This window comes from Varroa destructor, unplaced genomic scaffold (assembly GCF_002443255.2).
Source record: "Varroa destructor unplaced genomic scaffold, Vdes_3.0 BEIS01000007.1, whole genome shotgun sequence".
Classification (NCBI taxonomy): Eukaryota; Metazoa; Arthropoda; class Arachnida; order Mesostigmata; family Varroidae; genus Varroa; species Varroa destructor.
Window position 1 is genome coordinate 10,686,433 of NW_019211460.1, and position 25,826 is coordinate 10,712,258.

The 25,826-nt window shown below is 38.9% G+C and overlaps 1 protein-coding gene and 1 long non-coding RNA gene across 10 annotated transcripts in view; one reads left to right on the forward strand and one right to left on the reverse strand.

Annotated features, from left to right (window-relative positions):
• The window catches only part of LOC147754300 (uncharacterized), a 55,230-nt gene extending 45,717 nt beyond the window's left edge, over window positions 1-9,513 (reverse strand). For 3 of the 4 annotated variants that reach the window (XR_015316503.1, XR_015316502.1, XR_015316505.1), the window contains exon 1: window positions 9,345-9,513. This is a non-coding gene — a long non-coding RNA (uncharacterized LOC147754300). Of the gene's footprint in view, window positions 1-6,024; window positions 8,005-9,344 lie in introns of those variants that run through there. The other variant, XR_015316504.1, reaches the window with a different exon arrangement.
• LOC111253713 (uncharacterized) overlaps window positions 1-23,318 on the forward strand; it is a 97,860-nt gene extending 74,542 nt beyond the window's left edge. For 3 of the 6 annotated variants that reach the window (XM_086974220.1, XM_086974219.1, XM_086974221.1), the window contains 5 exons: window positions 2,706-2,846; window positions 20,499-20,698; window positions 21,069-21,242; window positions 21,592-22,014; window positions 22,804-23,318. In XM_086974220.1, the coding sequence (XP_086830346.1) occupies window positions 2,780-2,846; window positions 20,499-20,698; window positions 21,069-21,242; window positions 21,592-22,014; window positions 22,804-22,974 (1,035 nt within the window). In that variant the 5' untranslated portion in view covers window positions 2,706-2,779 and the 3' untranslated portion in view covers window positions 22,975-23,318. Of the gene's footprint in view, window positions 1-2,705; window positions 2,847-6,117; window positions 6,401-18,998; window positions 19,819-20,498; window positions 20,699-21,068; window positions 21,243-21,591; window positions 22,015-22,803 lie in introns of those variants that run through there. The other 3 variants (XM_086974218.1, XM_086974217.1, XM_022813517.2) reach the window with 3 other exon arrangements.
• Window positions 23,319-25,826: the final 2,508 nt, after the last annotated feature.

Below are 25,826 nucleotides of genomic sequence, written 5' to 3' on the forward strand. Positions count from 1 at the left end.
ATCGAAAATACGGTGCTTGCCTTAAGAGTCAAGACCTCTTCCACACAGTAATAGTACGTTAGATGAAGGGCAACAGGAACGTGCAGAGAAAAATCTCGATGCTGGTTATTGTTTTATCTTCCAGAAGATGAAATCGGCCCTGTTTAAGGTAGATGTCTAACGCACTAAAAACGGTAGGGTAGATACAACATTCGAGAGCAGCGAGAGAATTTTCCACATGACGCTGTACTCCTCGAAGTAATGTTAATGATTTTTTAACGAAAATTCAAAAGAGCTTTTAATAATATACGTATGCGGTGAAAAAGGATGTTGGCCCAAGCTATCGGGCGTATCAATAAGAGGTTTAGCATCGACAAAGATCACCAATGGCCTGACCTAGTATCTAACAGTACATAATGGCCAATTTGTGCCTTTTCTCCGAAAAGCACATACAAGAACAGAATAGCAAGCGATTCACTTATCAACTAGAGGCATAAGCGTACTGTTGTATACAACTGTTTCATTTTAGATTTCAGTTGGCTAGCTTCTCTATGTTTAAATCAGTTGTTGTTAAAGAAAACGTGCTTTAAAACACTATGAGTTCATACTTAAAACCAATTAACGTAATAGCGAACAGAATTATTTCGAAAAAATTACACATGTATTCTATATCATCATTTTTTTGTAAATCGATTATAGCAAAATAATGTGGCAAACATTTCTCACATGTTGAACTTACTAATGTAACGATTAAAGTTGTTCAACTTTAGAAGCATTGTCGACTAATTCATATCATGAAGCATGTGTGTCGCAATTCCGACGTTGAACGTTCGATGTTCAATGGCCATTCTCATAATTGAAAGTGATACAATCAATCGAAAAAGAACTACGTTGAGAATTATCTGTACGGTGCTAAACAATGTCGCGGGTCGCCGTAGAGCAATGGAAGTTAAAGTAAACTCTGAGTTTGAGTTTGATGTAGCTAAACAATCATGAAGCAAGTTAAATGCGAAGTTTAGGCAAGTACTCAGTTTGAATTGAACTTAGTTTCCAATTTTTATGTTCAGCTGTCGCAGCCGATGGGAAGGCTGACTTTTAGAACGGGAACAAACAACTAGAGACTAGAAGGTTTCCAATGAACAGCTCATGTATAATATTATATGTTATGTAAAATGTTAATATTAAATGTTATACATATTATGTAAAAAATTATACAGTAATCAAAAACATTGGTTACACTAAGACGTGCTGTTACAGCATGTATAGGACATATGAACATCAGTTGGTGGTGAAAAGACCTGACTCGCATAATTGGCCTTGTTATATTGGAGATTTGGCTAAACTATGGCCTGCTCAGATCGAGGCAGGAACAACAAATGACGCTTCTAGAAGAGCTCAGTTTCTATATTCTATATACACAAATATGAAGTTTACCAGTCCGATATACATGTGACAGGATGGCGGTAGTTTGCACAATAAAGCACGTATACCCTGTACGCAATCTTTCCGCATCTCAACTCCGCCATAGTTGTGGCAGACAGCCGGTTTCCAGACGACCTGATATATTCACCTGCTTAATAGCGGTGTATCCGCCTGTTTCCCTGTTTTTTTTTTCTGTATAATATGTACAACAGTTTTCCCGGTCGCCAAGGCAAAAATGGCTTACGGCAATGACAGTTTTGCCCCATGGGGGAAGAGTGGTGGTTGTGGCGCAGCCCAATACGAGACAATACTAGAAGATAATGAATGCTCCTCCCACCAAGGACGGTACCCTCATAGCTCCACAGTAAAAACTACAATATTGATTGTAGCTACGACTACAGATGACAGCGGCAGCAGTTGCTGTGAGCTAAATGTGACGCACGGACCTGTGCGGTCGGCACCCTAAGCGCGTTCCTTCAACTGCCGATTCGTTCTTTTTCTATTGCACGTACACTCCGAGTGTTATTTGTATAAGCAAGATAGCGGAATGCAACTTCTATCAAGACGGCTCGTAGGGGCTCTTTCCGGGATGAGAGTATTAAACATACTAAATTCTCCTATGTGTTGAAACATAGGGACGGCCCGCGTACTGTGCACTATGGGAAAGCCGGCCTGGAAAACTATGGAGACGAAACAGCATGTGAGAAAAAACGATACAAGGCTGCGCAACATGTATTATCATTTCTCATTCACTCGGTACTTAGACATCTACATCTGATCGTACAGATACGAACACAGACGTATGCTCATAGATACCCACAGAGCGATACACACTGGCACCTGGTAAATACTCAACCTCTGACAATGGTAATAATCTTATTATCCTAGTAATTCATCGGCTATTTTCATTTATATATTTTTTTTTTAATTGAACGAGACCTTTAACTTTAGAGGCGGAAAGCGAAATTTCTCTAAGAGATTCGATTCTGTACGGCCGAAATTAAGTAAACTTCAGTCCTAAAGAAACGTCTATAGCGCGATTCCATCGCGTCGAATCACGCTACGAAGGATAATATTTTTCTATTCAGATGTAGATGGCATTATTTTTACCTAAACAGCACAATTAAAGTGGCGCACTTTTTCCCCGTTTTTAAAATGCGCCAATTAGCATTTTTAGTATCGAAATTACGTTACATCGTTATAAGGTAATATTGAAATTTCCCCTTCTAAAAACTGCCGTCGCTACAGAGATCGTAGGTTTAGCGATGCATTTACTTTTTTTATTTATTTTTTTTTATTTACAGGAAAATCTTGGAAGGCTAGCAAATTTCGAATCTGAATGATCTCATCTCTACCCTGTCGAAACACAGGTTACTAAATGAAGGCTGTTGTAGTTATACTTAGCGTAGAGCCGCGTGCTTGCTGCATGAATTTCGGGGTTTCTGGTAAGTTTCGTATTTCGTGTAAAGTTACTGCAATATATGAATTATAAGATTTTTGTATGGATTGTCAAGCTTACTCTTATCGTTAGTTCGTACCAAAGAAGAAATTGTTGACATTTCAAACGAATTTAATTAGCTTTTCGCAATAGCATTTATGTTCCGTATCAGCTGTTTCGAAATTGTGCCAACAATTAATGTAGCTTTACAGTCAATGTGAAATGTTGTTTTCTCTGCAGGACTTATTTGCCAATTAGGTTGATGACACAGTGTTACAAAAATGAGAAAAAAAAAAAAAAAACAAACGAAATATGCATACGTACGACTTGAACATTTCAATTACTGATAATATAGTCAAAAAGTCTTAGTTCTTCCCCTTGCCTCGTTCGTGCATCGTTAGCCCAACAGCTTCGCTATAAAGCAGCCCCGTACGACGGAATACAGAAAATTCGATAGCAAAAAGAAGCAGTATTTAGTGGAGAACAATTACTTATCCGACGCTTAGGACAATACTAACAAACAGACCTGGTGATCCTCTGTTCGTATTATACCCGTCCACATCCCAATAAGCAACACATCATCACCTGCTATTAACAAAAAAAAAAAAAAAAAAAAAGTAAATTATCTATCGTAATATAACGCACAGGTTTTATTATGAGCAGACTTTGACGGTGTCAGTGGTTGATGTAGCTATTGTGTTATATTTAGATTCCATCTTACTTTCCTAACGAGTAACATTTGCAGCTTCGGTGTTATTCATGAACTTGTCCTTCATTTCCACATAATTTACTACTCGACATCGTCGAAGGCATAGCATCAAATTTACTCTTCACCTTGCCGATAAATAAGTTATCAATTGGAGGACTTCGGCCCGACTAGATTCTGTTTCCCTTCATATATGAAGTTCATTCGATATCTTACGGGATAGAGTAGTTATGATACGTCATCTATTAGCTGCGGACTACAACGGTTGCTGCCATAACATTGTTTGATGCTGGCATCGAGGCCTCATCGGTCAGAACGACTACCGCTGAAGTGCAGGCTGTACTAATCAGGTATACACATTGTTTAATGAGGTTAAAATGAATTTTTCGAACATACGCCATGTTATATTTTACATTCCACTCGCATTTTGTCTAGGCACTCGTAGTATCGATATATCATGTAAACGTGATTAAGGCGTTTGCCTCGTAAGGCTCCCGATGGTGCAGTGCCTACTAATGTGAAGGACACTTGAGATGTTTCACATGATTGCTATACCTCATTTGTTTGCTCGGAAATGATTTGGATACAATCTGAAAAAAGTTTCGGTACTTTTCTCGTAGCAATTGTCTGTCGCGGGCATGAAAAAAAACACCCGAAAACGTTACCTCTGTTTTTGTTTGAAAAGAAAATAGAAAACTTAGAAAAAAAAAAGAGTATTGAGAGCAATAATCGGCAACTACTTTTCGAAACCAAATATTTGTATTTACAGCGTTTGAAACTTCACAGGACCAAAAATTTCATCTCAGAATTTTACGGAAAATTTAAATTCAGAATTCGATTTAGCATATGGAATACCTCATGGAAATCCTCAAATGCGAGAATAAGGCAAACTTTCTGATTTCGCTCGGTCTTTTCTGTCTCTCGTCAATTGTTACTTTTGGTGATTACGTTCTCCTGATAATTGAAAAATCAGTTTCCTTTGTATAATAAAATACGGCATTATTCAACGCATCAATACGGCATTATCATTAGTTTAAGTAAATTAATAGAGCTATCCAGTATTGTTGTTAGTTAAGTGCGGTGATTCAAAGAGCTGCGCATTGCTCCTTAGATGGAGTTGTCTAGCCTAGCAACAGCATATAACTTCCATATACCCCCCAGGAAACTTACTGATCATTCGCAAAAAGCTAATTTAAGCAGAATTAAGATATACGAAAAAACATGCGAAAGACCACGATAGGAATTCACTGGGATCCCGAAATGAACGTCTATATCTAAACACGATAATTATAGAACAAAAAATGGAACAAACACACAGTAGTATATTATAAGCAAAACCAAGCAAGTTTTGGTGAAAATACAATTTACAGCTTTTATTTGCTCTGATTAAAGAACGGCTTATTTAACTTTTATAGATAATTGTCTGAGTAATAGAAACGCTGCTGCGCTTTCGGCGCACGTTTGAGATGTTTTTTTCTTGCCAAGAAAAGCTTAATCGAACAATCTTTGTCCCTTCATTTTTATTCAATATTAACGTATGCTGCAATCGTTAATGCGTATGTGTCAGCACGTAATGTATGTTGTTTTTTCTTACGAACCATCAAACCCCCCAAACAGGGTTCAGTGTTCCGTAGTTCCCCCATCGCGTTCCTTTCAATGGCTTTATTAAAATAGAATGTATCTTGATGAAAAACAAGTTTTCGGATGTTCATCATTTTGATCAGCTGGATTTTCAGTTGTCCGACTTCATTGTGCATGTTTTTAAATGCATGCCGTTTACTATATATTACTACAGGCAAGATACCACGTTATCTATGTATCATTAAAGTTAACGCTAAGGTTCTGTTAGCCTTGTACCTAACTTTATCTACTAGATTAATATTAAACGGTTAATCTATAACGTCTGCCGCCTTATCTTGCCGAAGTCTCATCGACCTGAGTCAGCCCATGTATCTAAGCGGGTCCTAGGGGTGAATCTGATCTGGCCATTTTAGCACCTATTATTTGACGCAAGACTGATTGAGGCTCGTCTAAAAGCCATCTACTTAAAGGACGGCGCTCTATAAATATTGCTCGATTCAGCCGCTTATCCACATCGCCTAGCTGATGCCGTATCAGTAGTTGTGTAGCTGTGATACGTACTTCTTAAACAAAAAGCATCCGTGCGATCTCTAACAAAGCTGGCGGCTTCCTTACAGTGAATAAATAGCGACAGGGGTGCAATTAAGTTTAGGGTTCTTAAACAAAGCCCCGTACCCCCCGCCCCACGGGGAAAAAGAGAAATCACTTTTTAACATTTTACTTGCAGCTAAATACAAATGAAATGATAATGTTGTTGGAGATTCATAGATGAATTAGTTCTTAAGTTAACACTCGTTATGTGTTTCATATTACAATGGTTTAAGTACACTCTTGCGACTAAAGCTAAGTTTGCTGTCAAAATTTATTGAAATAATTCATAATGATCGAAAGGTGAATGTATATATGATCTGTTCGATTTTTATTCTCGTCACCGAAAACTGGCATTAGGTAATTTGAAGTATAGGCCTCCATCAGCGTTCATACATAGACACGCACAGATGTATGTCCTTGTCGTTAATGTTGTATGACGCCTTTGACGTTCTCTGGCCGCCAAGGCTAACTGGCGCCTTGTACTAGCCTTTAGACAATACTGTTTCGAGAGATAGCGGAGTCACAGCCTGTTGGGAGGAGTAAACGAGCTCTAGACGCGATGCGCAAAAAACAAACTCAACGATGTTTCTTTTCGGCTTCTGTCAGCGGCCAGCAACGAGAACTGAACAGAGGAGATGGGTGTATCGGACGGCCGATTCAGCTCCAACGTCAACAGGGTAGAAGTAAGTAAACTTCTCTACTCCAGCTACTTCTATTATTACCGCTGCTACCGCCACTGCTACTAGTGATGTGACTGCTGCAATTGTTGCTTTGCCTGGTACAAAGAAGCAGCAAAGTAGGATGAATTAGATGACCCCTGTCCCCGGTCCACAGACAACTGCTCTGGCGTAACGGACGATGCTAACGTTTCATTCGCCTCCTGCTCCTTAGAGCCTCGCACCTTCCCCGCTACTGCTCCCCACTCCATCCCTATACAGTCCCCAACGAGAGCTCTTTAGGCAAGAAAAGTGGAAAAGCTCGTAGCTATTACCAGTCGCCAGGATTTGGGCTAGTTTTCGCTCGCGTCTCGGTAGCTTCCCGAACTTGCCGCTCGGCAAAGCAGTCAAATACCTTGGAAGAGGGTCATATGGTTGAGAAGAAATCTATGGGCTCTAGCTTTTAGCGGAACGTCAGTGTGTAGATACTTCAGTATTTTTAGCAAGCAATTGGCTGCATCAAGCCAACCTGGACCGTCAACAAAATAGGTAGTCCTTTAGATAAATGTTTGTTTTCTCAAGTAACGAGATAAGAGACAAAGCAGGGAGCGATCCGTTCAGTCAAAAGCGTGATATCAATAGAACGTGATTCATATATAAGGAATTGCACACTTAGCATCTGAATCGTGACTTTTCGAACAGTGGGCTTGAAGGGAGATGTCTGAATCGACACAAACGACAAAGATTAAAAAGTTTTCACTATTAATAAAACAGCGACGTGACACGTTGACGATATTCTAAACTTAGTGTGGAAAGAATGGACATTTTGCAGTCCAAAACAGACTGCTTATTGCGTTCAATCAGCTGTCTCAAAAATGCCTTAGGAAAAAACCATAAGGACGGTCCCTATTACCAAAGATCACGCCTGAATGTTACCTAAAGACAATTTATATCTGTTCTAATTAGGCCTAAATAGTATACTGGGTATACGGGTAATACGCTCGTGAGCATTAAAAGAATGATAATTAATATTATTATACTTGGATAGTTCGACATAATTCAGCATGATGTATATCGTAAAGAGGAAAATGTCTTGTGTACCTAACCATAATAGATATTTTTGTGCGTGAATAAACATTTTGGTATCCTCTTCGAAATCATCTGGCATCCTTCCACGTCACCCTAGCACCAGCTCTGACACCACTGAGTTTATCGAGTCTATTTTTCGTTGTAGTAAATGATACTAAATAGTATATACATCGCCTTATGATCTGGTTTGCTATCAAACATTTTGTTGATTGTAAAGATGGCACTGTAATTGGCCTGAAGTTGTCCATGAGGCACCTCATGGTCGCATCACGGGAGCATTCTCTCTACTTGTTGTGTACAGCAGATCTTCGCCAGATCATGTACAGGACAACATTTAGGCCCATTTCAGCCTGGGTCCTACATCTTCCTCCCTCTGGCATGTGTCCAGCAATCTAAACAGACGCTCGTATCAGATTATAGCTACGGTGCATTTTTCGCGATTTGCTCGCAACAAAGTTCCCGCGTGGGTGGTATTTCTAGCTTGCCAGAAACCTAATCTTGCTAAATCACCGATGCTTGACTTTATAATGGGGCAGATATTTCTGAAACAGCAAAAAAACGCACTAACTGTAACTTCGCTAAGTGGGACGGTTTTTAATACATTATATTCGCTGACCGCTTAGTAAAATATTGGGTGGACCTGAATAATCTAGAACTGGCTTAACCGTCAACATATAAACTTCGTTGACTGAATTGATTTGGAGCATTACAAGCAAACATAAAACGACATTCTATATTGAACCAATTTGAATAGTAATTCTTAAGAACCGTAGTTTTGAAGTCGACCTGAACATCAGTCTAGGCTTTGATAAAATAGTTCTACTAGGATAGGAGATGAGTCACCATCTACTCTAACAGAAGGAATCATCGTTCTGTTCGTATGGTATAATAAAAAGGAAGATCAAATTAAATGCAATCATTCTGATACACTTTCTCAGAAATAAACGCGCCTGTGTGCATGAAGATCGTACGGAAAGGCTTTGTTGTGGGCAAAGATTGGGTCGACGAGAACGTTGCCACTGCAGTTTACTTACTCAAGGTAGATATGAAGTTTTTGAATTCTGAACCACAACTCCTCATGTAGCGTTCTACGATACAGTTTCAAAGATTACTCTAAAACAGTGTCTGCTAAATCTGCAAGTGTCATTGTTACCAGGTAGAATTTATCAGCCGGCCTGTTGGTACTCCGTAGGAGAAGCCTGTTTTGAGATATTCTCAATGTTGGCCTTTCTTTTATAGACTCCAGCGAAACGAAGGGGTAAAAAAGCCTTGAACTCTTTATTTGTTAGGCGAGTGACCCCCTCTCACCCTTTCTTCGCTTGTACGATGTAATTAGTGCTCCACACCCTTCATTATCCACCTCTAGGTTATAGATATCCCACAAACAGCCTGAAGCTGGAGGTAGATAAGGGTATACCTGCAGAGGCGTCGGGCAGAAGATGAATATGGGGCAAACAACGATATAAAATGGAATGTATCTAAAAAGATCCATATCAAAGATCCAGGTATTTGCAAGAAAACGACGGAAGGATGTTCGAGCCAGGCTGAAATGCTCGTTGTGGATGAAATAGCTACGGTCACTGTGCTCGAAAAAGCTCATACGTATTAATGATTATAATATTATCAAACGATGAAATTAATAATTTGAATCTTCAAAAGATACAAATTGAAACTGGTTAACCGATGTAAATAAGACAAATTCAGTTATAATACCTATTGTAGATAATTGTCTTAACATAGTTGAGCTTCTTTCATTATAACGGTGCAAACAGTATCAAAAGCAACTCTTCATTCATAATCAACTGTTCTACGTGTAAAGCACTGTGCCTGATCGAAGATAAGCACAAGTCGGTAACAGATAAAAAACGGAAGGGGTACGCACGTGTTGAGGGAGGGCAGGGTAGGCTTTGTTTTAATTCCATCATAAATGAGGGGCAAAGCGATGACTCACTGAAGACTGCGGGCAATGACAGGGGGAGTCTGTTGAGGTGTCGGCGTATCGAGTCGCTGAGGTGCCCAGGCAGCATTTTGCCCAGCGGGATACAGGCTACAAGTCGTCTGCTGGTAAGTTGGTGGCATAGTTATGTATACGCTCGATTGCCTCTGGGCGCGTGTTTCGAGACCAGTGAGGTAATGTTTGATGGAAGCGTTTTCTAACGACCCGACGCTGAAACAACGGAGAGAAGCAATATTAAGAATGGTCGTTCGCGGTTTGGATAGGCAGACAACGAATCCGGGTGCTTCCTAAACGAACGTGGGAAGGATGGTTGTATGTGCAAGGGTTCTTTTTCGGGCACTTAGATGATAAGTCTTCCTAGGCTTCATAGATAAGTGTATTGAATAGGAGTAGAACCCCTAATACATAAGGTCTCTCTCAGCAGAACATTGTCGTCGACGCATACTGCAATGTATACTACGTTTAAATAGAACCAAAAATTGTTGTGTTTAAGAGGAGCGTTCTTACTCCCTTAGGGAAAAACGGAAAGAAAGATACTCTATTATTCAGCATAACAAACTTCGTTGCTGGTTCATAAAAAGAAGGTAAAACGTCCAAACGTTTTTGGGTCATCGGCTCCTTTGATGAATAGCAATGAAATAGGCAGCGATAGGAATTAACATATATTCTACTCATACCTTTACTACAAATAAGACCCTCGGTAACGTTCTATTAGCCCTCGGGTAGTTCAATCAAATGTGCAATTTCCGGCTACCAATCCGCTTGCGAAATCTAAAGAAGGAAGCTGCCCGTTTATCTCAATTATAGTACACGGCGGAGCTATATGGATGTGGTCGAGGAGCAAGCAACATACATACGCATATATTAGGCTTTGATCAAAAAACAAATGTATATTGTACGATTCTGGTCCCACGTCAGTGTTATTCAAAGCCCAGATCGTACGTACACCGGCGCGACGGGCGGGAGGAAACTTGTATTTTGGGTCAACGAAGCTGATCTCGTACCCGACCCTATTTGCTCGTTGTAACGTAACACGTTGGTACATTGGAAGATAGCAATGAGTATACATTGTGCCGTTACTCAAATAAACTTAGTATTTGTTCGTATACTGACTAGAAGTTAGCAGGTAATTTAGACTGAATGATTTGAGCGATTTTTTTTCAAAATGCTTTTAAAATATTTAGTGACTTTTTTTTCCTTCATGCTTCCTTTTATTGTTTATTGTCTTGTGAAATCTGTATCTAGAGCTGTGCAAAAAAATTAATTCTCCTGTGTACGATCGTCTCTGCCTGCCTCAGTAGTGTTATCAAATAGACATATATAGATAACACATTCCTTTGGATAGTAAATAGAGTTGCCGTCTTAATGATGGAACGGTTTTTAACTGTCCTAGAAAATTGCCATCTGTCCTTATACCTTACGTTGGAGTCTAGCTCTAAGCAAACGTAAAACAAAAAAGAACATATAGCTAGCAATCATGCTCTACGTAAGTGTGATCAATATTAGAGCGAGCCACTAGCTTTTTAACAACGTTTACACAAGAGGACTTCTTACATATTTGCCTTGCGATTTCCTGACAACGTTCCCTTATGTAAAAAAATGTAAATGTATTAAAAAAAACAAACAAAAATGTATTAAAATTACTCGAATGATCCGAAGTGGTTACTCTATGAAACCATGCTTTCCATGCGACTTGAAGAATAATGAATCGAAAAAAAAAAGTTTTCTATCCCTTTCGGCGGCTTAGCGCTTGCTTTGCCCAGCTTTGGGTCGAGTACCTCCACCACAACTGGCGGACTGTCTCGTATGCAAAGGAAATTGGCAAAGATCGATGCTAAACCTGTTTATTCTATAATGTCAACAAGAGCTACCGATAGCTAATTATTTCCAGGATTACCTTGCGTTTAGGCTGTGAAACGCTGGCTAAACGGTTAGGTTTAACATGTATTGTCATCAAAGAAGCGTAGCAGTGTTTTTTATTTAGATAGGAACATTCTCATACATAAAATACGAATTTCTTTTCGACTTATTAGAAAAAATTGAAGATCTTGTCGCTGACATTAACCGACCCAAGTCGAATGACACGCTCGTCTTTCTCATATGGTTTCCGGAGTAAACGTATATCGTCATATCTGTAGGGCGAATTTTCGTGATTTCCATAATAATAAGATGACCTTTTTTATGATGAACCATTAAACGATAGGTTGGCTTATTTAACACTACTAGCATTTTAGTATGCTCTCGAATATTTGATTAAGCTTCGCATATTGCGCCGGATGTCATGCAAGGCTCCGTAATAACATTATCACGAGGAAGGTTTTTATTGTCGAGTGGCGGAATGGGAACATGGCGCTCATCTCTTCTAACCTCGATAACGCAGGACTGATATGCAAATTTAATACATAATCAGTGGACAACTAATAACCCGAAGTAATAATCCAAACAAAGAGCAATCAGGAACCGCTTTCAGATCTTGAGATATATATCTTTTTTTCATGATTTTGCCCTCGATAGAACTTTTAAACATACTGTGACATTATTTCCTTCCGGCTTGTCCTGCTGAATATTTTCAGACCTATATTCTGTCAAGTTAAGCCTTAATATGCGTTCTCGTCCGAACTGAAATCTTCAATTACTGATGTTTCTCCATGAATTCACGGAAGCCATTGGCCTAACACAAAACAGCAGTTTAACTACATTATTGTCTAGATGCCACGATGTTCTAAAAGGTTTACCGATACCCGTGAAGAGTTGATGATTAGACCGTGCTTGACGACTATTCAAACTGGGCTCCAGGACGCTCGAGAAAAATCGTCAGAAATATTTTCTAAGTAACAATGAATTTCTAATAGCTTATCACGAATAAAATATGGCTACAGTCTAAGGGAGACCTATTACCATCGAATCCAAAAACGCAGCGAGCGAGCGAGCGAGCGACGATTTCAATGACTATTCAGCCTTACAAGAAATAGTGCACAGTGATAGGGTCTCTCGGATCTTTATCGGATATTCCTACTTCTGGGGACAGTTAGTCGAAAAATCGATGACGTCCATGAGGTTGTTTACGACGATGTTGTTCGAGGTGACAAGATTTTTTCTATTTGGCAGACATTGAGTAAGTAATCATTAGACCTTTATGAGTAGGTCTGGCTTGTGGCATAATGAAAAAGTCAGAAACGTCAAATATGTTTACAAAATCGTTGAGAACTAGAGCGTTACGCTTCGCGAGAAATCGTGTCGTGAACACCTGTGCCTTCATCAATTCAATTTTGGTTGGGACACAACTTACTTGACAAGACTCAAGGTTCGCAAATTTAAGTTCCGGATTACATTGAGCGCACTAAATCGTACATGACAAGTTGCACCGTCATGGGTACAGCGAATGTCATTATTGTTTGCGTCTGAAATAGGGAACCCTATAAAGGCTATCATAAAACCAATGCTGAGAGCTTGATCGTACGGCAGTGATCACCCATAAGATTGTACAATGGTGGCTAACTGGGTGTGCTGATTATAGAGATACGTTTAAAAGTAGGGCAAGATTTATTTGTTTATTAGGTTCAAGCAATTTCTAGAGTAAAACAATTTCTAATTTGTGCCAGGAAACCATTAGATAATCTTCTTATCTATATCCGTCCGCCGTAAAACCGTACATTATTCATCGTTATTGCCTGTTCTAGCAATTAAGATGATTACTCCAGTAGTTCTTTTTCGTTGTTGAGGTTCTCACATAAAGCGAGTAGAGACGACCAGGAATAGATCTGAGAAGGAACTGATTTTTATATACGTAATTTACCAGAGTCTAGCTAGCTTATCCAGACTGACAATTTTGTTCTTACGTCACAAATGTATATCTTGAAGACACGTGAAAGGATGGATTAACATAAAAAATATAACTTATGATAACCTCAAAAGTTTAGATCAATTATTGAATCAATGATCATAGCCATTTTTTATTATCTACACCAAGTGGCTGTTACCAGTCGACTACCAGTTCTCGAGTACAACGTTCCTAAGCAAGTAAAATCTTGACTTCTTTGAACAGCTCGCACTCTAAAACAGGACAACTATAGTAAGCCAATGTATTTTTTTGAACGAAAACGAATTTTTAGCGGACATACCCTTCTCGGCAGCGTGCTTTTCCGTCACACCACGAAACAAATTCATATTAATAATGAGAGATAAAATTTTCGAACAATAGATCAATAAAAAATAGCTACAGAAGATTTAGGGTTGAGTTCGACGGATTGTTTATCTGGCGACGGCATATATGAGAGCGCGAAAAGTTTTCAAATCGTCCTGGGCATGTCTTCAAAGTATTTTTTATGACTAATAAGCTTTTTAGAAATGTTGTCAGGTCGTCGAGACTGGAGGTCGAAGAAAAGTGGGAAGCGTTTTTCTTGCCTATGTTAACTTTCGCAACGTGCTATGCGATAAACTTTTATAGGAATTGGTTTATTAGAACCCTATCATTGTGGCCTGTTTTGGTCATTTCGTAGAGCTCTGTAGACATTCTGTTGAGACCATACTACGAACGAAATGAGCTACCCGTCGACACGTATAATCTGGATATTAAAGTGACTCATTGAAGTTCCCCTGCTGGATCTAGATATAGAGGATATAAGAACAGTGCTTGAGCATTTAGTAAATTTAGAGGTCCGTAATTGGCCTATGGGAATCCGTTGCATAGCTGTCAAACTTGTCAGGACGAAAAATTTACGCATGTTTAGGCCGGAAGTTGAAGGCCAGTCGCTGATAAGCATTATCTAAGACAATATCAAAACAACGATGTAACTAAGTTATGCTAACTGCTTCCTTATAACAGGGGCAAATCTATAGGTGAAATCAGTGGGTCTAGCGTGCTAACTATGCGTATTAATACACTGACACATCTATCTTACGTATGGCTTTCCCTGTATGTCAAAAAATGTATCTCTCATGTATAAGCGTATATTATAAAATATAAGCGTGCTACGCTTCGTCTATGCAGCGTCCATAATCGTAAACTATGGCTAATTAGTAGATCGCAGATGTTTTTCTTTCTCTATTTTCTACGGTTACGTTCTACGAAAGTCATTACGTTCTATGATATAATTGAACGATTTAAGGTAAATCGTTATCGTTACATGATATTCTGTTCTTTGAAACTTTCGTCGACCTAACGAGACCAGCAGCTAAAAGCAAGGACAGACAGAGCACACGAAGTGAACGCCGTTTTTGGGTCCTAGTAATCCGCAACAAAAAAAAGGACTGTTATTATCCTTATAACAATTTGCAGGGGAGAACGTTTCTCGAAATCGTTCCTGGGCTAACGAGCCAATACCAAGGGAAAAATAACGCACACTTGATAAATAGGTAAACGTATTAATAATACATAATCAATTGTACCGTCGTGAATAGGCATCAATATCGAGTGTGTAACTAAAATGTCGACTGCAAAATGATCATTACGTTGTCAACAATGAGATGCTTTCACAGTTGACAATGCTAGTTCCAATTAACTTATTCAAGCGGCGTTTTCAGCATGCTAGTTCGCGGCCTTTTGCCTGCTGCAGAGCGACGTCGACATCAGCTGAAATAACTCAGTTGGTAACTTATAACTCCGTTTAGACTGATATGACAGACGAATAGAGATATTGGACATATCACATACTTCGCTAAACGTTTTGGAAAAATTATTCGATATATATCGTAAAATATCTACCATTTCGTAAAAAGTATAAAATCCCTGCCAAATAAGGTAAGCAACATTTAGTCAGAGACTAGAATCAAAGTTAAATTGGAAATACATTTTTGCTTGTTCGAAATATCGAACTTTTTCGGTATCCTGATGATCAAACGGGCCGGACAATTTCCCAAGGATCAAACGAACCTTACCCATTATTATACCATGACCGGTATCCGTACGGGAGGCCGCTGGTCGTCCTAATGGTAATAGCCCACCGTACTTGAAAAACGGTGGTAATTCGGCAGCCGCTCCCAGCCAGCACCTATCCAGTAACGGCGCTATCCCCTTTAGTGTGGGGGGGTCCACACCTCCTACGACCAACCCTACAATGACAAATGTGTCCCGAAATCGATTCCCTATCGCAAATTACAAGTGCTGTCCGTTGAAATTATCCGGCCGCCTTTAAATCGAAATCCCTCCGGATCGATCTCGACAACCCCCTGTTCATCGCTACTTCTTTTCCTTTAGTTCTTTCAACAGTCCTCTGTGAAATGGTACCGCCTTGGTGATCGTCTCCCGGTCGCTACCTTTCGGCAAAGACCGCCACCGTTACCGTGAGAGACGACGGGTCATGGTGAACTTCTTCACATCTTTATCACATCCTTATAAACATATTAAATTTTTCATTGAACTATATGTACCGAATTGATTTTATTGCTAATTTCAGGCTTAAGTTGTTTGCGATCAAACAAGTTGAGACATTTAGCGCGTATATTAACGCTTAAAAAAGCAGACCTGTTTGACTTTCCAAGCTTCTTTAATGTGCGTCGTATTTCATGAGAACTGCACACAAGTAATAATGCCAATCTGCATCTCTATATTAGCTTAGTTGTAAGTATTTAGTGAGCGTAGTTGATAAATATACTGTCGATAATCCAGATGCGTGGACGTTTTTTGAAAGGAAACGCGTTCCTTTGCAGAAAACGTTAGATGAACGTAACAAAACCGTACATTCTTAGAGATATTTCGTTGCCAGAGCTTCGGCCTTCTTTTTTCGTCTGATCTCGATGCTTTTTGTTAACCTCCTTCCTTGTTAGATCGTAGCTAACTACCTCATTAGAGAACACGAGCTAAGTCGTTATGATTTAGTCCTCCCAATGTACAAACGGTCATAATCTGCTTGATCAACTGGAGTTGACAAGTTTGTCCGCAAGAGAAAGCTAGCTACAACACTTAATTAAAACTTGCTAAGTTAAATTAAGAAGTGTATTGTCTTGCAGTTACGTTTTGTATGTCAATGGCCCGTTCAGCACACGGCCAGCTCGAAACGCTTAAGACAATGTGTGCAAAGTTGCCGAATTGTTGTACCAGTTAAACTATTATATGCACACATAAGTTTAACTATGTAGCTCAGAAGTAAAGATAATAACTGTTCAACTTTAATTAACGTAGTGCAATACAATGTTAGTACTTTTTTTCTTACTGCAATAGATGTCGAAATCTACAGCAAAAAGTTTGTTGATAGTTCAGATAGCCATATTTTGACCTCGGCTTCCCAGATAAACCACTCTTATCTTACATCACACTTATATCTAATGTGAGATACTGACGCTCAATGATTTTATACCGAGATCATGATCGTGATAACCTTTTTATTAGGTGATATTGCATATTGCCTTGCGCTTTATTGTACACCATGTCTTTTCGGTTTTACGAACCAATACCTAAAAGGTGGCCCATACTCAGGTCGGAGTTGAATCCTGTCGATAAATGTAGTATCAAACAATCTCTAAAGCCACAATAATAGACTATCGTACTCTTCAGAACTGAAGACATTCAACCCGGTATCCTATCTCCTATTTTTTTTGTAGTATGTACGTTCAATGGTGACATAGTAACTCAGAAGACGGAACAAAGCCCCGTAAGTCTTTTCATCAGAATACTCAATCCGTGGCCCTAAAAAGCAGACGAATTCAAACTTGCGAATGAATCGACATAGTTATCAACAAGTGTCACATGGATACGTTACTCAAAGTCACATTTGCTTTATGGAGCTTTCGAATTACAAAAAAGAAAAAGCCGATAGGTTTTTTTTCGATTTTCCGATTCAATTACGCCAATCTGACGGAATTTTTTTTTTCTATATTTTCTATAATTTTTTTCCATATTTTTATATACCACAGAGGATATACCAACAAGCAAATATGGGCGTGGCAATTTAATGATTTCACGATCATTATATGAACAATGTGTATACAACAACAACAACAATAACAAAACATAGAAAAAAGGTATAAACCGACCGATTGACAAAAGCTAATTTGTATGTCAATAAATGGTTATGTTCCCTCCGTCCGTGCAAGTAGTGCACCAAGCCATATAACAGAGATGGTGTTACTGACGAACAACTTATTAATTTAAAAACATTGACAAGGCCCTAATTAACCTTGTTCAAACTGAACCACAGTTTTGCTAAGATACCTTTACGGATTTTTCTGGGATGTTGCAAACGCACTCAGACTTCATAAATCACAGAGGACAAATATTGGATCTAGTCAGCGAGCCACGGGATACCGCGAGCGATTACTTCAAGGAAGCTAGATCAAACCCCTTGGATTAACGAATACGATTCTTTGCATTTATTGTTCACTTATACAAAAGTAAATATGTATGTCAGGACTCACAATGAGGAACTACTCGAAAGTTATGCCTTTACTTTTATGGCTTAGGAACGGGGCTGATTTGGATAAGAGCAATGTGAAGGATTTCAGCGCGACAGCCCGATTGTGAAGTTTGCATCCGATAGAAACACTGAGCATGCTGGTGGAATATCTTGCCAGCGAAGCCTTGTACATTTAGAGGCGTTGATTTTACAGTAATAACAAGTATTTTCAAGCACCGTAATGAGATAAGTATAGATTATGCATAGAAACGTCTATTTCAGATAAACATTTTCAAAATTAATCCATTAGTAAAATTTGTTTTTGACGCAATCCTTTAGAGCTATATTTATTTACAGTTTGTATGTGCAAATGCATAATTACAGTTTTCTTATTTTTTTTCACAAGTAAAAATATCAAATTAATATTTCCTGTTTTCTAACATCTACTCTCTACGGCCGATGAATTAGTTCTAATTAATAAAATGTAATGAGTCACAAAATAATTTAACGTGCTTTTTATATAAAAACCAATAGACAATTTGCTACTTAGAGCCGCGATCAATCAAGTTAGTAGGTGCTCGATATCAACAATCATTTCATTGACAAAATAACATAGCGAGTTGCTAGGCGTATAACGTTATACAATAGGCACAAAGTCATTTCAGCTAACGTTTTTACGTGTTCCCGTGTGAACTCGGACAACCTTAACGATATCACAGGTAATTGCCTAAGCTTCTTCTTGTTCCCTGTTCAGCCACTGGTATACTATTTAGAATGAAATGCATTTACAATTGAACAAACTTAGCGTGTAGTATGTACGCCGAGATACGGCCCACCGAATCTATCGATAGATTTTTGTGTGTGCCAATACGTGTGGCATTTCTGAGCGACTCAACTTCGAAACTGAAGTTCGGAAGTCTCTGGCTGGCCAGACACGTGGCTGATCCAGCGACCACAAACGTTGTGCGGATAAATTGCTTGTATATTCAAATACGCCATACTCTTTAAACGGTTACTCTTGTCGAAGTGCGACATAGAATAGCTCCACTTACTATCAATAGCCGTGCGTGGCGTTAGCCATGCGAAAATCTAATTTTCTCTTAGACTGGGTTCCATCAAATACGGTTAGAGAACTATGTATAGGTTGTAATCTGGCGAAAAAAAGAAGGCTCAGAAGGGTCCGAAAAGCGCCGTTCTCATGGTTCCGGCCGGACATTCAAAGAGGCATTTTGAACAAGCTGTCGGTTGCATTAATTATACCTGGGTCTGACGAATACTATTCTATCATAGTAGTGACTTAATTATACATCTACTGCTAGTTGCTTACAATGATCTGCTTTTGTGCCTATTATTTCTGGTTTATACGAAACGTTGGATATTTGTAGACGCTATAGCTAAAGAAAATTAGAGTATTTGTAATATATATAATAAATATTGCTGAAGAGCGACTTGGTTTTTGAGAGTTCTTGACGTATTCAAGAGAGTCTTAAAGGTACCAGTAGTAGCGCTATTGATATCTGCGAGATGCACGTCCCTATGAAAGGCTTTTTATATCCTTATCATTGATCATATCAGTAACAAATCTAGCTTTTTATTTACACTTGAGGGAGCAATGCATCAACGGAGCACTACGGGTTCGTTCTCGTATATATACTAAATTATATTAACCTGACATGTTTAACTTTAACATTTATTTATTTGGGCGTTCACGAGGGGATTTAGCTCAAGGCTAACGAACGAGTAATTTCTTGCAAAGGACACTAAAAAGGTCCTAATACAAATGAGAGAAATAATCGGGGTTTACAAGCATAAACCCTCGTGGGGTGCTCACAGTAGCGTACTGCAGCCATAAGCAAGTTCGGCTGCTGTAAACGTAAACACTCCGTGCGTTAATAATAAATCACTGATAATTAAAATAACGATGCTACAGTGCCAAAGATGTTTTTTACTTTCATCTAACGGCTTTGACCGCATTCGAAATGTTGTTGACCTCAACAGCGTCCCTTGCTGTAATTGCCCGTTGCCCAACGCAGTACTGGGCTTCTTCACGCGCTCCGCACCCTTCAAAGGTACGCGCGTCATTTGCGCAATATCCACTGAGACTTGAAGCAATCGATACTGGATCATTTTGGTGCCCAGTCATTTCATGACTGACATGTCAGTAATGCGGGCTACTTCAGTTACACGAAGTCCTGAAGCGGGTTTCTTAAATCGTTCAGATCCGATCCTAGCGTTACGTGGTTAATACTGTGACATCAAATATGGCTGAAGTTGATAAAGAAAAACAGAAGATATTTTCTTTGATTAGCGCTTATCACCCATTTACGATGAGCTCTTCAGCTGCAAATTATTCGATCGCTGCTGGCAAATTTACCGTTCAATAGAACTTCGACATGTTGGCACCTAGGCATAACCACGACAATTCTATGCTGACTTAGGGACGAAGACATTTTAAGCTTGTCGTGCACAAACACGCGGAAAATTCTTAGGTAATTTCTTGTCATGCTCAATACGTCTTTCTAGATTACTAAGATAAGATTATACAAAGATAGAAATGGCGTTACTTTATCATTTCTTTTTCAAACACGGTTGTTGCGTATAAAATTTCAGCAAAAATTGAAAAATCTTTCAATAAATAATACATCGGCGCGGTTGGTATTCTCTCCACGATAAAAAGAATGTCCTGTGTAGTTATTAACGTAATTGTTTAAGGCGTTATTAATGTATGTACTGAAAAACCTATTTACAGCAAGCGACGCGTTAGGCTCTTTCGAACCAATAGATTCGAATAAGAAATTAGCATTATCGAAAGAGTTGCCGCCCGCTATTCGAATAGCAGTCCAGGGTTTTGATCAGGCGTTGCAGGACCAGAAAACGCTCATCGGGAATATCAACAACGACATTTCCGGCATTTACAGGATGTTAGAGAAGATTTCCGCTGATGTCACGGTTTGTATGTGAATTACTATAAATCATTAATTTGTCAGTTGTAAAAAGCTTGACTAAACCGAATGTAACTTGGCCAGTTACGTAAATAAATCGTAAACCTTTCCTAATTGAAACAAACAAGATTTGACATAATGTGTTCGACATTACGTCACCTAGGATAATGCGTTTTCGCTAGTCAAGAGTATAAAGTAGAACAGATATAGTAAAGTACTATATGCTCTAATATCCGCCTAATGTTTACACAGTGAACTGTGGCCTGTTTCATCAATTAAGGCACAAAATGTTGTTTGTATCATTGTGTTTACATTATCGTAAATTGGTTGCTCGTTGAATACTTCATAACGTCAGCGCGTTGCATGTCTGCATTTAGAAGCGACGCCCTAGGGCCAAGCTGGTGCAGTGGCATCAAGGACTAGTCAAAATCGATACTGAACTTCGGAATAGTAAATGTCTCTATGATGATATCAAGTTCGGCATAAAGATTGCCATGTACTTAAGTAGGCACCCGCAAATCTATGTTCGTCACATCTACTTCGAAAAAAAGGTCAGTTCACGTTAATTAAACATCGACTTTTATAATAATGATGATCTTCTCAAAGGAAAGAGTATATGTTGTTGAGAACCTACACTTCGATGGAGCTTTCTGAACGATGAAAGTTTAGCTTTCAGAAATTATAACTGTCCCACTAATGATAACGAACAATGGCAATTCGATCTTGCGTTTGCTCGTGGGCGAAAACTGGAATAAGTTCGAAATAGTTACACCTTCTCCATCTGTACAATAATTAAAGCTGATGTAGCGTTTCGGTTATCGTGCATCGCTATCTTTATTTCTGTGTATTGATTAATTGTATGGCTGAAATGTATTTCCGATTATGTCATTTACCTTCTAGATTGAAGTGTTCAGGCGTCAGCTTGAGGATATCAGGTGCTGGATAGACAATCTCGATGTGCAACGCGCATTTAAACGCCGAGCTGCATCCCCGTCATTAAGTGAGATAAAAAAAGCGCTGCAGGTGCAACGTTCATTATTGCAACGCCTTGCTCAGAAATACGCCTTAACTAAAGACAGGATCCTGCTAACCGAGCGTGACGCGTACGGACTCGTAAAGAACGTCATTCCATATTCACAGCGCTTCAGCATGCCTCGAATACCCGACAGTGAGCGCGTCATATCCGTGTTCAGTCCACTAGACTTCGAGCGCCGTCCTTCTGACAACGTACTTGTACCAAAATTCATTTTGACGCAACGAGATGAGGTTCAACGAGATGCACCATCAAAACTAGCACGAGGTCTCTTTAAACTCCCGAAAGAGGTAAAACAGACTCATTGGAAAGTAACATTATAGATACTTAAGGTATGTTACCTGCTAAACAGTGGAACCATCCTGGGGCCTACAGGTCCCGCAAATATTCTGCAATCTTTAATTTGTTCCTCTGAGTTCTTTTGTCTTGGGGAGTTTTTTGAACCAACCTATAACCTAATATTTTTTCAGCTCGACATCGGTCCCTATTTTAGACTTTCTGGCCTGTTTTTTAGCGAGAACTTCCTCTATCAATATATATCGTTAGGTTGTAAATGGTAGGATGGGGAACACCTTAACTAAAAGCTTTTCAGTGTTTTTTTCGTAAGCAAAACTAGTGGCTAAGATTTGCACGATGCCTTAAGTAATCTACGGCCAATCAGAAGTACTCGACGAACTGAGTTTAAACTTAATATTGAAAGCTGAAAATGTCGAAGAGCAGTAACTTACAAGTATCAGCTGAATAGCTACTTAGGTTAGTTCAACTTATGTTAGTTGTTTAAGATTATATGACAAATGATTATTTTATGATGAAGTCATCGTAGAGCCGACTTAAGGAGCTAACCTGACAAGGATTATAGGTTAGCCCAAGACTTGCTTGATATATGAACGTGAAAACTTTTCGGATTTATGAAGTTCAGGTATTGATGAAAACTTTGACAACTAGGTGAGCGAAGTGTGACTGATTTTTAATTAAATAGAAAAGAAGAGATAAAAGGTCTATAGTAAGGAATCGATCGAATTGAATGATAAGGAACTCGATTTCAGGAGGCAAATTCTAATTCGCTACTTTGTTTACAGGATAAACTATGGCGGGAGTTAGCGAGAGAAGCCGAGAGAAGAGACGAGAAATCGAGAAAAAAGAAACTTCAAGCAGCAGAGGCCGAGCGCACGGCCGATAAAGTTCGAAACCAGAAAGGACCAAGAAGGTCCAAGAATCAACAGGCGCACTTTTTGGATGAAAGTAGCTAATAAAAATTCCTTCGATAACGATAATTTTGTAAGGATCGCTATATCTCGATGAATTTCAAGTTCGTTATGTAAAAATAACCTGCCGATTAGAAATTTGCCAGATTTTTTTATTGGCCTGTAATTCCTTTTATGTTATCCTAGTTTAGAGAAAGTAGACCGCAAATACGAACGTTAGGGTGCAGTTGACTTTCCAAACGTCGCAAAATGCTAATTTCTATTTTATTTGTGTTCAAGATATCCAAAAAGATATACTGAGAATCGCGACGAGTGTAAAGAAATCCCAAGTCTATGTTACAGATGCTGATTTTCCAATAAAGTGAACGATTACGGTCTTGTAAATAGAACGTATATTGAATTCATGCAGCGACATCGTTTCGTGCTGAACATGAAACGTCAACAAGATGCACGGCCTAAGGATCTTGCGCCTAGCTGCCTCATCTGTAAAATTATTGATTCTGTATAAACGGTATTTACTATTTAAATTTAAAAAAAATATATATATATATATATATTATTAAAAAAATATATCTAAACATTACCATTTTGATATGAAAGTAGGGCATGCTATGCCTAGGACCTTAACCGAATTGTCCAGATAAGCGTTGCGTATCAATTCCTCATGACGCTCATGCTCGATTACTATATAATCATCTTCTTCAAATCAAAATACATTGGCTTACCGCAGTACTTCGAAGGCTTGATGCCGCCGCTGCCTTGATGTAATCAACAATCAACTTTAAACTTCCTCTTTTTGCGAAGCATTCGTTCACATGTGGCCCACACAGAAAATGGGCTTCGAAACAAAAATCGTTTTTAGATCAAGGTGCAGCACGGAAACTATTGTTTTTGCAGTTATTTACACTTTCTACTTTAAGATAAGTTGCTTGAAGTGCACCGATCTGATAGCTAATGACCGAAGTACAATGTCTCGTGAGCTTCGATTACACGTCGATCACTGTCCTCCCGCAAATCCTTACTTTTGCTTATTTACTAAATTTTATTACAAAAATGTTGTATTACAAGATAAAATCACCAGATTTAGTCAACAAATCCGTCTGCTGCCGCCGCCGCATTTAAACCGTGACCTTAAGAGAATCCACCACGGAAACAAATTCGACACCTTTTATTAGACAAGCTAATTACTTACTAATAATAACGTTCATGGAGAGCGGACATTCATAAGTATTTTTGCTAAAAACAACATAAGAGCGACGAGCTCGGTTAATTTAAACGAGTCTGATTTTGTCATTAGCATATAGTTACTTTACGACGTATAGCAGACACATCGAGGTTGACATGAAAAGTTTACTTAGGAAAAAAAATAATGTTTTTGAATTTTTTTTCATTTAGCCTCATGTAACAGTGTTTTGAAAATACTGGCAGACAACAGGCTGAATTGCCGCATATTAGGCGCCATATAATAACAATGGGGAAAAGATTAAGCGTATCAGCAAATGCTGCGGGTAGATATTACTCAGTGTTAATTGCATTCTCCAATGATTGGTTGGGTTCAAGCGCTCCAGCATCCTTTCATTATCTATTAGATACATATGGGATTTTTAGCTTGTTTTTATGTAGGAATCCAGTTTAATGGCACCGAATTGAAACCAGTGTATGCTTCAAGGCCTAGTAATAAACACGCAGAATTTTATAGAGGAAATTGTATCTATGCCTGATAGGCCAAGAGTGTCATCGGCCAAAGCAGACGACGACGACAGAGTGTCCTCTCAAATCAAGCGAAATTGTTTTCGGAATCCAGAAAATACTGGAAAGGTAGATTTAGTATTAGATAGAACTGTAAGTATTACCCTCTGGCCTGATTACTGCATATGACCCCAAATGTTATTAATTCGCGCTCGCCACCAGTTATAAGTCAAGGCGTCGAATAGCGTTAGAAATTAATAACAACATCAAAATATATTGGAACGGTACGTGTCACCAAGCGTGCCGCATGTTTCTGCGTCTTTCGACTGCTGTATATTGTCACATTATACTGCGCATATTAACCATTTTTTTTTTTTTTTCTAATTTGACGGATTATTAATAATTTTTTTGGCTAACTGATTCCTGCAGGCTTAGTCGGCGATATTAGTAAATTAAAAATCCTCTATTGAAGTGCGAAAGCTTTTTTGCTTCTTTACTGCCGGGTGCCACGACATGATCACTGTAAGAGGGTACGCCGTATTTGAGACAACGTTTTAAATGAGTAAATAGACTGTACTTATAGCACGTAGTTGTGCCAATAAAAATTGTTTTTCGTCCCTTAGGATTTAAACTCTGATAGAGTATTCATAGGGTGTAGCAATGAAAAGCTTGCTTACTAAATACAGGAACGCGTGAAGTGACCTAAGTTTGAGAGTCGCCGTACGCGCATTTGAGTTTAACTGTTTGAAGCACGGTCAGGGGCAGTACCTGATCTATTTAAACACAAGCTGGTTACTGTGATACCTGTTGGTGCTTTCCATTAAGTCAAAATTTTATTGCGTTTAATGGTGGTAGTAAATTCTTCTAGATAGTTATATGCTTAACTTACTGTAGATATGCATCTTTTATATATGTGCAATACTTGACACAGCATCAACAGGTTCCGTGTTCCGGGGCTGCGTTTGGTCGTATTGTATTAACAACAGCCCTGTCGGGAAATTGATATGAAAAATCTATCACGTAGAATACATCATAAGGCAGCTTTTTTGAAGTACTGTGAAAGCTTCCCCATTGGTTCGCATGGGACAGTTACGGGCTGGATCTAAACAACAATTATAATTTGCTCTTTAATCCAATTTACGATGCGCATAATGCTTTTGCGGCCATGGCAAGACCATATTATACGGAAATAATAATAAGTTACGGTA